The 15,083-nt window shown below is 44.9% G+C and overlaps 1 protein-coding gene across 1 annotated transcript in view; it reads left to right on the forward strand.

The window, feature by feature from the left end:
* Positions 1–15,083, forward strand: part of FCMR (Fc mu receptor) — a 33,911-nt gene that overhangs the window by 2,663 nt on the left and 16,165 nt on the right. Inside the window, exons 2-6 of the mRNA XM_025178568.3 lie at positions 1,005–1,334; positions 1,623–1,718; positions 5,553–5,745; positions 5,926–6,044; positions 7,444–7,605. Coding sequence (XP_025034353.3) covers positions 1,005–1,334; positions 1,623–1,718; positions 5,553–5,745; positions 5,926–6,044; positions 7,444–7,605 — 900 coding nt within the window. The remainder of the gene's footprint in view (positions 1–1,004; positions 1,335–1,622; positions 1,719–5,552; positions 5,746–5,925; positions 6,045–7,443; positions 7,606–15,083) is intronic.

Here is a 15,083-nt window from a genome sequence, read left to right on the forward strand (position 1 = left end):
GGTTTTTGGAATATGGGGTGAGATTCCAAAAATACTTCAATGACTTAGGGCAATTAGCTTAGGGAGCTCATGTGATTTGTGCTTTAGAAAATCCCACATTCTTCACTGTCAGAACTCAGGGACAGATTTTTAGTCCGTTGAAAAAGGACATGAGCTTCTTCTCCATTTACACTAGCTGTGCAAAAGGCGCTGAACGTGGGTGTAGCTGTAACGTAGCTTGACTCTAAGACTGATTTACACTTTCAGAACAGTAGACTTTTCAAGCACATAAAAGGTTATTACAAGGAAGATGGTGAAAAATTGTCTTCCTTAACCTCTGAGGATAGGGCAAGAAGCAATGGGCTTAAATTGCAGCAAAGGTTGCACATTGGGAGAAACTTTCTAACTGTCCGGGTGGTTCAGTGCTGGAATAAATTGCCTAGGGAGGTTGTGGTATCTCCATCATTGGAGGTTTTTAAGAATAGGTTAGACAAATACCTACAAGGAATGGCTGAGTTATTTTGTAGTCCTGTTCTAAGTGCAGGGACCCAGACTAGCTGACCCACACTTCTAGTCCCACACTTGTATGATTTTGTAAAGGGTCATGAGGCCTTAGACTTCACTTAGATTTTACCTCGTGTGAGTTATCACCATGGCTGGCCTTACCATAAGGCGAACTGAGGCAGCTGTCTTAGGTGCCAGACTGTGTGTGTGTGTGGGGGGGGGGGGGGACAGTAGGACCCAGAGTGTAGAAAATTGTGTCTGCTGCTGGTGCATATGTAGGTAGCAGAGCAGTACCATGAGAGGAGTAGAACGGGAAAAAGGCAGAATTGAGACCTTTCAAAGTTTTGGCCCACACAAGGGGACATGGGGGCATCATTTGAGCTCCCCGCCTCAGGTGCCAAAATGTTGTGAGCTGGCACTGGTTATCACACGGTAAGGACCAACCTTTTAGCTTAGAGAAGACAGGGCCCTCGTGCATGAACATAACTAAGGCCCTGTGACTTCTTTCTCTGTGTCATCAGTTTCGAATGCAGCAAGACGGCGCGTTCAAATGACCGGTGAGGTTGGAAAATCCATTACTATAATATGTCCTGTGGAGGACATGTCCGAGCGAAAATTCTGGTGCAGGGAGATCACAAAGGCCTGTGTCACCATGATTTCGACCTCTCCGTACATCGATGAGACTTACAAAGACAGAATATCCATCTCTGAGAGGCCCCAGGAAAGACTATTTCAAGTCACAATCAGAAGGCTGGAAGAGGAGGACGCTGGGTTGTATGCATGTGGGACAGGATATCACAATGACAGAGACAGTGGAAAGACCCTGCAAGTGGAGCTGAATGTTTTTAATGGTAGGGGATCACTTTGTATGGAACAGAGTCGCTGTGCACAGTATCAGGACCATGCTACAGTCTCACTCTGATGGTTCGGTGTCTCTGCTAATCCAGAGTCACTCTGTACAGCATCACTGCTGATACAGTGCCACTGAGGTGCTGGGATTACCCTGCACAGTACCACGCTGGTTGTACAGAGTCCCTGGCGATGCTCTCTCCGCCGTATCTCTGACAGTCTAGCTTTAGCCTTGAGAATCCGATTGTGACTCATGCTCTAGGAACACATCTGGTTTCTGTTCCATGCAGGGGGTGCTCCACACATGTTGCTGGCTGACCCCCCAAGACGTGACAGACCTGTCGTGGTCCCAGCAGAGTCTGGCATCAAAGGTGTTGATGATAAAGGTGAGATTTGCTGCATCCCTCTGTATTGTCCCACAGGAAAGGGAATTGACATTAACTGGTGCCCTCTAGCATGAGGGAGGTCTCTCAGGATCGCACTGATGAGGTGATGCACCCCGGAATTTTATGCCACAGCTGCCTGTGCTGTGCTTGTTTGGTAGATTTCAGACCATTTTTTGGCACTAGGTTCATTCACTTAGAATTATCAATCTCATCTAGGGATTTATCTGCTTCTTCCCACCATTGTAGTATTAGATCGCCTCACATGTATGAATGGGTTTTATCCTCACAGCCTCTTTGTGAGGTGTGGGAAGCATCCTCCCTACTTGACAGACAGGAAGCTGGGACACAGGGTAGTCCATGTAAGTGGCCCATGGTCACACAGGAAGTCGGTGGTGGAGTAAAATCTCCAGAGCTGATTTCTCTGTGCGATTGTTTTTCCTCTCTAAAAGAAAAATCTTAAATGCAGAGACATTTATTTCTGAATGTTCCCATCAAGATTAAGCTTTTGGACTCAACAAGTTGCTGTAGTTTTTTGTTACTTTCTCTAACTAACGTCATACACACATGGCAGTTGCTACTGCAAATATATTCAGACCCTGAGGTCTTCGTTTATAGAGCTTTCTATCTTCCCTTAGGTGCAGTGCACAAGCATGAAGACCAGATAATGCTAGGGGACACATCCTTCTCATTCTTTTTGCCTTCTTTTTTAGGGCAGACGCTTGTTTCCTCCATTCCTTTGCGTAGGCCTGTTGGCTTATATTGCCCAAACTAGGACACTACTAGAGCTGGTGTTGTAATGGTTATATTCAGTGGGAGTCTTTATTTGGCTGGAGTATGGAGTTTGCCTTCATTAAAAATCAATGGAGTCCTGTTTGTGGTACAATGGAAAGGCAATCTGGCCTAATGAACAGGGCAGGGGTGGGGAACATTTTTTGGGTCAGGGAATGCTGACCTATAGAAAAATCAGTCGGGGGCTAGGGACTGCAAGGAGGCAGCGGTGGGGCTGGAGTGCCACCGTGGGCTCCCCAGATCTGAGGGAGGCTCTACGCCTTGGGGGCCAGATCCTGGCAACTCAGGTGCCACTTCTGTGCTCCAGGCTTTCGGTTCCCCACCCCTGGAATAGGACATCAGATTGGGACTCTGGAAACTTAAGGCACAGTTATAAAAGCATAAGCACAGCCATACCGGGTCAGGCCAAAGGTCCATTTAACCCAGTATCCTGTCTGCTGACAGAGGCCAATACCAGAGGCCCCGAAGGGAAGGAACACAACAGGGAATCCTCCCAGGCTCCCTCTCCTGACACCCACCTCCAGACAAACAGAGGCTGGGGACACCATTCCTACCCATCCTGGCTAACAGCCATTGATGGACCTAACCTCCATGAATCTATTTAGCTCTTTTTTGAATCCTGTTAAAGTCCTAGCCATCACCACATCCTCTGTCAAGGAGTTCCACAGGTTGACTGTGCACTGAGTGAAGAAAAAACTTCCTTTTGTTTGTTTTAAATCTGATGCCTATTAATTTCATTTGGTGATCCCTAGTTCTTATATTGTGGGAATAACTAAATAACTTTTCCTTATTCACTTCTTCCACACCAGTCATGATTTTATAGAACTTCTATCATATCTGAACCCTCCCCCCCAGTCTCCTCTTTTCTAAGTTGAAAAATCCATGTCTTTTTAATCTCTCTTCATATGGGACCTGTTCCAAACCCCTAATCATTTTTGTTGCCCTTCTCTGAACCTTTTCCAATGCCAATGTATCTTTTTTGAGATGAGGCAACCATATATGTACACAATATTCAAGATGCGGGTGTACCATGGTTTTATACAGAGGTGATAAAATATTTTCTATCCCCTTTTTTAATTATTCATAACATTCTATTTGGTTTTTTGACTGCCACTGCACATTGAGTGGATGTTTTCAAAGAACCCTCCACAATGACTCCAAGATCTCTCTCGAGTAGTTGTAGCTAAATTAGTCCCCATCATATTGTATGTATAGTTGGGATTATTTTTTTCAATGTGCATTACTTTACATTTATCTATATTAAATTTAATTTGCCATTTTGTTACCCAATCACTTAATTTGGCAACATTTAGTCTTCAGCTAGCACATGATCATTTATGCCAACTGTGGATCTGTCCCCATCCTCCCAGCTCTAACCACTGGCTTGCTTGGTGATGTTGGCCAAGTCATTTCATTTGTGCCTCCATTTCCCCAGCTGTAAATACTGAGTTCTTTTGGAACATGTTCGCAGATCTAAAAATGTGCATTTGTAAATGAGGTAAGTATATTAATTATACCTCTGTTTTAACGATGGCATTGGATGTTTTTTAACCAACCACCTTAACAATATACAAGACCATTAAGCTTAAAAGGGGAAAGCTACTGTCTAAAATTTATCCACAGTGATCCCAGTGAATCCTGACTACAAACCAATTGTGACGGTCTGCATAGAATTTTTGTTCTAGTTTTCTGTAATCATTCCTATTCCTGGCAAAGTTCCCCAAACTTTTTTATCCTCTCTTCTTGTCTCTTCATATATATTCGCTAGTATAACAATATCAATTATCATGCCTTGTGTTCTTTTCTACAACACCTATATGCAGCCCATTTACCTGTCCTCTTTTGGTCTATGACAATGGCCGCAGTTCATAAAACCTTAGCCACTTCATTGTCTAGAGCAGTGTTTCTTAAACTTTTTAAGACTGAGGAACACCAAACAATATTTTTCTTTTATGAGGAACACCAAGGAAAAGTTATTGACCAGAAAAAAAAAAGCGTCGGGGGAAGTTATTGACCAAAAAAAAAAAAAAAAAGGCTACCCCTTTAAATGTGGATATTTTGAACTCTGTTGTTCTCCATGGCACACCTCCGACTGCTTCGTGCTGTGGAACATAGTTTAAGAAACACTGGTCTAGAGCATTTTCAGTTTGGTGCCCATAAAACCTCCTGGGGTGTTTAAATCTGTACTTGTTCCAAAGGCTCCCAAGTAGATATTTGGCAATATCATTGTGGTGTCCCTATATCCTCTCCCAGCCAGCCTCTGCCTATTATTATGTGAGAGCAGAATCAACTCTGCTGTGTTCTAGAATCTAAATGTTTCGATAGTAAGTGTTCATTTATCATGGACCAATCAGTAATAACCTTCAAAGATGGGGCCTGGCTCCAGTCTTGCAGCTCGGATCTTTGATCCTTCAAGCCAAAAAAAAAAAAAAATCCTACCCTCAGTTACGCCCACGTAGCAACCCAACTGAACACAGTATGAGGAAATGAGAGCAGAGTGTTGCTCAAGAACTTCACAATTTAACAAAAGAAAACGCTAAATTGTGGTCTCGCTCAACTTAGTGTCAAATCCACATAAAACCCCATTGAAGCCACTGGAATACAGGTTGAACCTCTTTAGTCCGGCACTCTCTGGTCCAGCAACACCCGTGATCCAGCATGATTTTAATTAGCTGGATGTTCACTTTTGGGTGTGGCCAAGTTTCTAGCAGTCCCATAAAGTCTGTTTATAGCCCCCAGTCCTGGCTCTCCGTGTTCTGTGCTGTTATTTAGTTCTAATGTACCTCTAAATGTCTTCTAACATCTCAGCAAGCAGTGGAAGTGTTGGTCATGCTGCCAGACACTATAGAACTCCCATGATTCGGCAAATTCTCTGGCTCGGGACAGGTCAGGTCCCGAGGGTGCTGAACTAGAGGGATTCAACCTGTATCTCCAGATTTATTTGCCCCTCACACTCATCCCTAGGGAACTTGCTTCACTGGAAAAGATACATGTGTTCAAGAATGGGAAATGTAGCCACAGTAAATTTTAATATATTTCCCCCAGGAGTCACAGAACCAGTGATGACAGCCAGGGCAAAATATGCCTCTTACACAGCACCTGGCACCCAGTTCCCTGACACCAGAAAAATCATGCCTGCCAAAGAAATTGGCAACACTCTTGTTGATGCAACAACTGGAAGTATGACAAAGGGGTTTTCCAGGACAACCGGCTATGCCCATCCCAGGCCTAGAAAGCTGTGAGTACTGCCACCTTTCCCCCATCAGCGATTTTCCAGAATTAAGTCCCCCCAGATCCCTTCATTTCTTCTCAAGCTTACACATGTCACCTGGTCAACCAAGCTGTTTGTGGGAGGAGTGGGTCAGCATGTCAGAACTGGCAGTGAAACCATTTCCCCCTGTGACTCAATATTTTCCAGCCTCCCGAGAAGCAGTTATGGGAAAGACATCTTTCAAATCCTGATACCAATTCTCCTGATAATAATGCTGCTTGTGGCTTCCATGACCATAGTTAGAAAACAATTACAAGGAAGGAAAGGTAAGATAAAGGTCACATTCCCATGATACATTGTACCTGCTAACCTGCCACTCCGGGATAAAAAGAAAGGACAAGAGACTTTCCACACTTGGAGAGCTATAATTTCTCTTTGGAAAGGATGGATTTCTGCTTTGGATAAAGTCTCATGGTTCCTTGCCTCTTGAAAAGAATGTCCTTATGTGCCACTATAAACACAGCTCCTGAACAGATACAAAATTTGTATCTGCAGCTGCAAAAATGGACCCTGGATATCTGCATCTGTATTGCAGATGCAAATATGCACAGATACAAAGCGGGTATCAGTGGATTTACAGGGTTCTAACTATGAAAATCACAGGTAGCTGCTTTTAAAAGCAAATTGTATAGGATTGCCAGCTGTCCAGTTTTCGCCCGGACACTCCAGTAATTGCATCTTCTCTCCAGTAAAAAAGAAAACCCCGAAAATACCGGACATGTAAAATGTCCAGTATTTTCTGTTTCTCTCGGGTGGAAAGCCAGCAGGGACATTTTTGCTCTGTGCATCTGGTGGGGGCATGGAGAGTGAGGAGTGGGGGAATTTAAAGGTGCAGCAACTTTTTTGTGTGTGTGTGCTTAACAAGTTTGGTCTCCAGTTTTGTTTTTTGGGGGAGGGGGGTTTGTTTGTTTTTTGCTCAACCAATTTTTTTCCTCGCCATGTACGGGATTTTTTGTGAAGGTATCTGGTAACCCTAAAACTGTACCCTGGATCAAATGCACAACTCCTCATGAAAATTGCAGATGCTTGCACAGATATTTTATTCTATTTTGGTTCTTGTCCCTCACCCAATCACATGTGTACCTGTCACATCAAGGGGGAAATTACCGGTTAAATGGCTTTATTTCTAGGGAAAAAACACCACAACTCAAACAGCAAGATAGGAAATAAAACCATTTCAGATGAAACAAAATGTATGTCCTGACCATCCATATCTGATGACTGGATGTTAGCTGCTAGGTCCCAGCCAAATTCCAGTATGACTATAATACATTCTGCCTGCATAAAATTGCCCTATCGTTTCAATTCATACTTTTTCATATGCATAACCTGCTTCATTGGCTCACCTGAATTGTTGTGCTATGTGGCTATACACCTGCCTTCCATCCCAGAGGGGGCTGCATTTCAGGGAAGACAGTGGAAGTAACTTGTCATCCATTTTGTACAGTCCGGTGAACAGAATCTTTGGCTGTACCCTGCTATTGAAGCGCCATTTTTATAACTGCTATAGAGTCCAATTTAGGACTGGCACATTTCCACTGGTGGGAGACAAACACTCAGCACCTCTCAAACCCAGGCACTCACTTATGTCAAGCTGAAATAACACAAATCATGAACGCTAAACATATTTAGCCTGTAGACCTGCTGATGGCCATTGATTTATAGGCATTACCATCTACATGTTCGGATGTTCTGGAAAAGCAGCTCCCAGCGAAACCTACGGAATAAACCTGAGGTTGAGTGCGCTTGAACAGGTCCAAGGAAACGCTCCAGTGGAAAATATCTACAGCGTGTGTCCCCGCAGGCTCCAGGGAGCTGACAAGAACAGTAAGTTCATCCACAACTATTCTATCTCTAATGAATTATTCTCTACCTATGGTCTTTCCCTCCACAGATGCTCATGTATGACAGAAAGCAAGATTCTTCTCTCATTTACACCCGTATAATGTTGAACTCAGTATTGTGTTCACACCCCCAGTACTACTATTGTACTCATGTCTACTCAAGCTCTCATAATGGGATAGGGTTGCCAGGTGTCCGTTATTCCCAGCACCGATAGTGGCCCCTCCTCCCAGCCTGGGAGTCCCACCTGCGAGACGAGGTTGCAATCGCCGCTTATCCTTTTTTTTTTTTTTTTTTGCTCGATTTTTTGTGTCCGGTATTTTTTGGGAGATCATCTGGCAACCCCTAGAATGGGCTAGCCTGTCTCTGAGCGCTTCTCCATAGTTCATTAAATATTGTAACCAACATCTGTAATGTGCTGTCCTCTCTCCAGAGGGAGAAGCATTCAGGGCAATATCCTGTTTTGGTTGGGGTTTAGATGTGTGGGGTTTTTTTTAAATATACATGTGGCTAGGAACATGTTAGAAAAGACACGGTCAAAGGAACACACTTTGCCCTCGGAGTGACAAGCGATAAGGCTTGTGAAGGCTCTTAATTTGCAGAGGGGGTTCATTCCACAGTCCTGGACCAGCCCCCCAAAAAGTTCTGTCTCCCACACAGTCCAGCAGAAAACAGAACTGGTCTCGCTGTCTAATGTTACTCATGTTATGTGCCCTGCTGGCTGGGGTGCGTGTGGGTGGAGAGCTAGCAGGATATGGTTACGGAACTGTTCATACATATACCTAACAAGCCCAGTCCCTTTGGTTTATACAGCCTCTGTTGTGCTAGTAATGCTTGGCTAGAGCGCAGGGTGCTCCCAGATTAGCATGGGCCTTGTGAAACGCGTCTGTCTCCTTTCTTTCCGTGTTGGTTTTGTTTGTTTGGTTGGTTGGTTGGTTTTTCAGGGAGTTGGTTTTACAAAAAAAAAAAAAAAAGGAAGAAAAAAAAATAATCACGGAAGCAAAGTTGCATAGATGGACAAACAAGCATCAGGGCAGCCCTAAGGAAAAGGAAAGCGGCAGGTCTAGTGATACTAATGTTGTGTCTGTACAGATGCAGGAATCCCTGGAGAATCTCTAAAGGGCTAGATACGGTACTCAGCTTACCCATGAAGTGTAACGGCACAGAGCACAAATCAGTAGGATCAGCCTCTGCAACAGACTCAAATCCAAATGGTAGGGGGTAATCCTGGGAAATGAAACCCATCTAATGTATATTACTAACCAACAGGTTAGTGTAGCCCTGGGAGTTGGTCTGAAATTAGCTGGGGGTTGAACATATATACACTCTTGGCTAGCAGCACACACCGAACCGCACTGGCTTCTGCTCCTTTTTACATTATCTAATCGCTTCCATAGGCAAAGCCCTCTATAAACAGCAGGGTCAGCAAAGGTCAGGCCCTGCCGGATCAAAAGAAGAAATAAATTCCAGGCCCCATCCCTGAGAATTTCAGCGCTGAGGGCTGGCAGTACAAGCACACCCCGCTCATAGCACTTGTCTGGATGACGCACAAGAAGGCAGACTGTTAGGCATGCAAACCATCTTCCCGGATTCCTGACAGCAGCTGGAAACCTACCAGAAGCCTGTGCAGGCTTTGTAATGTGCTGCACATGGCGCACTGCCATGGAACTGGGCAGACTTTTTCAGCACAGGCTGTGGCTTGTGAGCACAGGCTACACACATGTGAGCAAGAGACCTTCCCAGGCAGGCTTTAGGGGAAATGACATCCCGGTCAAACCTATATTTTGGTGCTCTGACACCCTTCCCCCAGCACACACACACGCCTTCATTTTTTGTATCAGTGTGCAGAATAAATTTTTTTATGTGCGGAGGTACACTACCAATGGAAACACATGCTGCTGGTAGGGTTGCCAGGTGTCCGGTATTGACCCAGACAGTCCGGTATTTTTGCCTTCAGTAAAAAAAATGCAGAAAATACCGGACACCTGAAATGTGTGGTATTTTCTGATTTTTTTCCAGCCAGGAAGCGAAAATCCCAGGTGCTTACTGGATTCTGCAGGGGAGCCATCTGGCCTGGCGCAGGGAGGCAAGATGGCGGACGGCTGCCAGCAGCCAGTTAAGGCCAAAAAGCCTCAAAAGCATTTCTTAAAGGGGCCACGCTGGGTTTTTTTGTTTGTTTGTTTGTTTACTATTTTTACTTTTTTTTTTTACTTTTTTTCCTTAACTTTCGGGGGTCTTCCTCCTCCCCCCCCCCCCCCAACAACTTTGGTCTCCTGCCCCCTTTTTCCCCCCCCCTCAACAGAATTTTTTTCCCAGTGGTTTTTTTTGGGGGAGGGGTTCGGTATTTTTGGTTAAACAATCTGGCAACCCTAGCTGCCGGCTGTAGGAACTCTGCCAATCAGCCAGTCGAATCTCTCCTGGGCAGCTGCCCCAGTGCTCAGTTTACAAGGAACACTGTCCCCCACCCATCATCCTTGCTGCTTCCCCAACCTCCAATCCTTTGCCCTCAGATTCTGTTGCCTTCCCCCGTCACACACACACACACACACACACACACACACACACACATTACCCCAGACCCCATTCTGCAGCCTTGTTCCCTGGGCCTGCCCCACTCCTTGTCTCTTGACCCTGGTGTTCCCTTGACCACATGCCTGCCCATAAGGCCAACTCTAAGACCATCAAATACTGAAAACATTCCTGTTATGTCCCTATTGCAACAGCAAGCTGGAGGAGGCAACCTTGTGCAGATAGTCCCAACTAAAACCCCTGGGTGTTAATGTTGACAAGGAACGGGCTGGGAGTGGTGCAAAGGGAAAGAAAGGAGAACCTGTCACCAGGCAGGTTGGGCTCCCAGCTCCTTTATAATGATCCATTATAGCAAGCTGCTGCTTACCACAGGATTGCTCTGGTTAGCTGGACTTCAGTACTTAGTCTCATACCTGAGCTGCGCTTAGCACACAAGGCCTTTGGGTGTGGGGTGCTAAGAAATCTAGTTGTTCCCCATCTGAGCTTAGACCCCAGAGCCATGACCTACCCACCTACCACAAGAACAGACACAGTAGGAGGTGCATAAATCAACAAGGAGTCTATTTTAAGGCCTTTTTCTTTCTCCCAGATCTCTCACGTCAGTAGGAATTTCTCCCTCCAGTATAATTAGGCAGATACAGTCATCCACAATTACCTGAGCTGTCAGGAACAGAGGCCTGATGAAATCCAGATGTTTTGGCTTCTCTTCAAAGTCACCCCCTTGTCTGAACCTTTTCCAAGATACCACGCGTCTGTTTCTTGCATTGCATCAATCACACTGTTCCTCTAGGTGAGAATGAAATTTAAATGTAAAGCTCAGAAGCTGCAGAAATGTCAGAAACCTGGCAATCCTTCCCACACATAAAGGAGGCTAGAGTAAAGGAGCTTTTAGTCTGTTTAGACTGCAGCAGCTATTCAATGGAGGCCAGAACTGCAGGAATTGCTGTGCATTATGGGACTTTGCATGGAGAATCAGGTGGCTAATCCACAGAGAATGGAGTCCTGGTTTAAACAAGCAAAACTCCAGTGACTTTAATGAAGTTACAGTCACTTGTACTGTCTCTGACCCCAGATTGCCTATTAAGTCAACTTAACAAATTACTCATAGGGCAAACCATACAACCCACCCCAGTGACTCTATCCTGTCTCTTGTTAGACAAAGTATATATTACATTTTTCATGCTTGGGCCAAATCCAATCCTGATGTAACTGCCTGGAAGTTACAGTAGAGGTGAATTTGATCCAACAATACTAGATTAACAATAAGTTTTAAAAGCTGGGTTACTTTTAATCCTCCCCTCCTTCTCCCCACACACATCACTCCTTTTAATTTTCATGCCCTCTGCTCTAATTCTATCAGGAAGCAGAAAGGGAAGAGTTGAAATACAGCATGTGAATGTTGAGAGATTTCTAGCCCTGTTTTTCAGACCCCAAAGGTTTGGACAGTAAGCCAAATGGAGTCTGAAGACCTTTGGAGGGTTACCTCCTAATATGGGAACTTAAATCAACCCCTATTAAACCCACCTTTTAATACTGCTGTCAAGATTATATCCACCTGCAGCGGGCAATTAACTACTGAGGAGACTGTCTGAGGACATGTCTGCTTAATAAAGGAGATAAGCAATAACACTTTGTATTCATACATCCCAGGGCTTGAGGAAAACCAGTTACAGAAGGCTCGAGGGCTGGTAGTCGCCCCCTTTTTACAGTTGGAGAAACTGGTGCCCGGAGAGGCTAAATGATTTGCCGGAGCTCAATGGCAGCATTCAGAACAGACTCTAGGGAGGGGGTTTGGTGCAGTGCCTCTTAGAATTCACGGGCCAGCGGGAAGCGAAGCTCAGGCAGCTTTCGGCAGCTTTAATATCTTCTCAGGCTGCTCCGATGGCTGGAGCGGCCTGTCTAGGTTACAGCAACCTTCCAGAATTATCCCATAGGCTGCAGTGCTGCCCCAGATCTCCCACTGCAACATACCCCACCAGCCCCCAGCATGTCCCCCACAAGAGGGCTTTTGATGGAAGCAACCTTATGGCTGTGTTCTGCAGTGCCTCTCCTGGGGCAGTTAGATTTCTGTGGGTATTGAGACTTTTACAACCACTTTGTGTTACCCTGGCTCTTATGCCGAGCAGGAAGGGGCTGGGGAGAAAGTGTTAAGGTTTTGTTCCAGATCTTTGGTCCCACTCTCTTACCCCCACGTACATTCCCACTTGTTGAGCTTCTAGGGCAGGGGTGTCCAAACTTTTTTTCAAAGAGGGCCAGATTTGATGAAGTGAACATGCGTGAGGGCCAACCATTTTGCCTGACATTCTTTGAACCATTAAAATTAAATGCAAATTAACTATTTTATGCAAAGTTTATTGCAAACGGCATACTTTTCATTTCGTCACATGGATGACAAATCTAAACAGGTGTTAAATCACTCTGCCTTTCATATCTGAAGGCCAGATGAAAAAAAATCCAGGAAGCTGAAATATATGTCAGGAACATTGTAAAGTACATTACATATTATTGGTAATAAAGGTTGTCTGTCAACTTTTAAGTTCAAAAAATATGAAAGGAACATAACACCAAGTATACATGTTGTGTCCAAATATATTTATAACTGATTTAGACCAACTGACTAACTGAGATTTTACAATGTATTCATCTCAATACATATGGATTCGTTGGGGGCCATAAAAGATAGATATTGCCAAATTACCTGTGGGGCCGTATTAAACCGGAACACGGGCCGCAATTGGCCCTCGGGCCAGACTTTGGACATGCCTGTTCTAGGGTGAATATGTATTTCAGGCCAGTGGAGAGGGTTCAAAAGACGGAGAAAGAGAGAGAGACAAAAGCATTCAAGGGCAGGTTCTTTCCTTTATTGCTGCAAACTATCCATTCATAAGTCTACCTGTGCCTTCCTCTATCAGCCATCTAGGGGCAACCAGCCCCATATATCTTAAGGCCAAACAGAAAGCTCATCTCTCAGCAGTAATAGATGGGAAGATGTCTTATGTGAATGCCTGCTACCTCTCTTTGGGATGGCTAGTTCCATTCCCTTCTTCTAGAGAAAAGATCAATAGTCAACCCCTTAAGAGAGAAAGAGAGAATTTTGGCATGATCTATGGAGCTACCCAGGGCGAGTTCAGCTCATGCAATAAACCAGAACACTAGGAAATAACTTGCAAGATGTGTGACTTAACCGATAGGTTATTTTTATCTGACTGGTTCAACCTTTATAATACTGCCATTTTTCAGACTGACTGTCTGAATGGGTGTAAATAATAATTAATGACATATTGCTCTACTCCGCAGTATCGATCAAAGAACTTTCCAAAGGAAGTAAATGGGGGAAATTGAGGGACTGATTTGTATCATGGAAATTGGAGACAACTTGATTATCTAGTCTTGGCACAGAATTCTTACTGGCTAGCATAGGGCGCATTATTTAAGGATTTTTTTTATAGTCTTGTTTAAATATCCCCAATGACAAGAATGTTGTGTTTTCTTAGTCTACTCCATTGCCTAACAGAGCTCACAATTAGACCATTTTCCTGATACTCAGATTCAGTTTCTCCTTTTAAATGTCATCCTCTTCATACAGCTCTAAATAGGTGGCTGTGTGCATAGTAAACAATGTTAGAAAACTGTAATAAAATAATGACCTCAAACAAGAGAAGTTGCCCCTCTATAAACTGGGATTGTTGGGGTAGTTGGGATTGGTCCTGCCTTGGAAAGGGAATGGACTTGATGACCTCCTGAGGTCTCTTCCAGTCCTAGAGTTCTATGATTCTGTGATTGTCTGGATGGTCCAGCATCTGAGAATCCTGGGAGCTTGGTGTGATGTGGGGAGAGGGTGGAGCCCAGCAGGCAGTGCAGCTGGGCTGGGGTCAGAGGAGGAGGAGGGGTTGGTGTTCAGCTCAGCGGAGATGTGGGGTTGGGGGAGCCAGGAAGGCCAGCAAGGGGGGTGGGGAATGAGGGTAAAGGGGTGAGGGGTGGGAAGCCCAGCACACAACCCAGCGTGACTGCCCAGAGAAGCCTATGGAGCAGCAGGGATGGCAGCAGGGGGACCAGAAGTGACCTCCCCTGAATCCACAAAATCCCTCATCTGGGATCAGTCAGGTCCTGAGGCTGCTGTACCAGAGAGGTCCAACCTGTGTATCTTAACAATAGACCTATGAGTACAGAAAAGATACATTAACTTTCACAGATAGTGATCATCACAGTGTGACCATGGGTATTTCCAGAGTTAATTTACAGGAAGGGGTATAATATTCCTCTGTGTTACACACCCTATTCTTTTATTCTTTTGCCTGTTAGGCTGGATACATGTTCAGGTAGTGAAGCTATGAGAAGCAACAGCAGGAAATGCTTTCATTTGGGAAACATACAGAACTTGCATCATAGACAAGACTCAGCATTTTTGCTGGCAATATCTGAAAGAAGAGCTAAATAACTGGATGTTCACTGGGCCACTTGAGGCACTGATGAGCCAGGAGCCTTTTCAGAAAAGTGTTAAGCTGGAAAAATGCAGTTGCATTCACCCAAGGAGTTCTAATTTGTGTTGCAAAACCCTGGAATAGTTACATCATCATGTCAGGGAGGCAATACTTCCTATTAGTTAAAGCCCTGGTCTGGGATGCAGTGTATTCTGTTCCCAGCTCTGTCACAGGTCTACTGTGTGATCATGAGCAAGTCAGGTCCTCTCTCTGTCGCAGTCACCTCATCTGTAAAACAGGGATAATTACAGTGACCTCTTTCATAAAGGGCTTTGAGCTCTTCTGTTGAAAAGCACTGGATAAAAAAGTTAGCTTATGACCGACCGTCCTGTGACTCCCCCTCCCCCTGCATTTACAGCCACCCTGCTCCAGGAGCTGCGGGGTCACCTACTGCCTGGCACAGCCCACGACCAGCTCAGGGCACCACTTGTGCCATGCTGCAGGCAGGGGCAG

Source organism: Pelodiscus sinensis, chromosome 27, assembly GCF_052426305.1.
Source record: "Pelodiscus sinensis isolate ZL-2025 chromosome 27, ASM5242630v1, whole genome shotgun sequence".
NCBI lineage: Eukaryota > Metazoa > Chordata > Testudines > Trionychidae > Pelodiscus > Pelodiscus sinensis.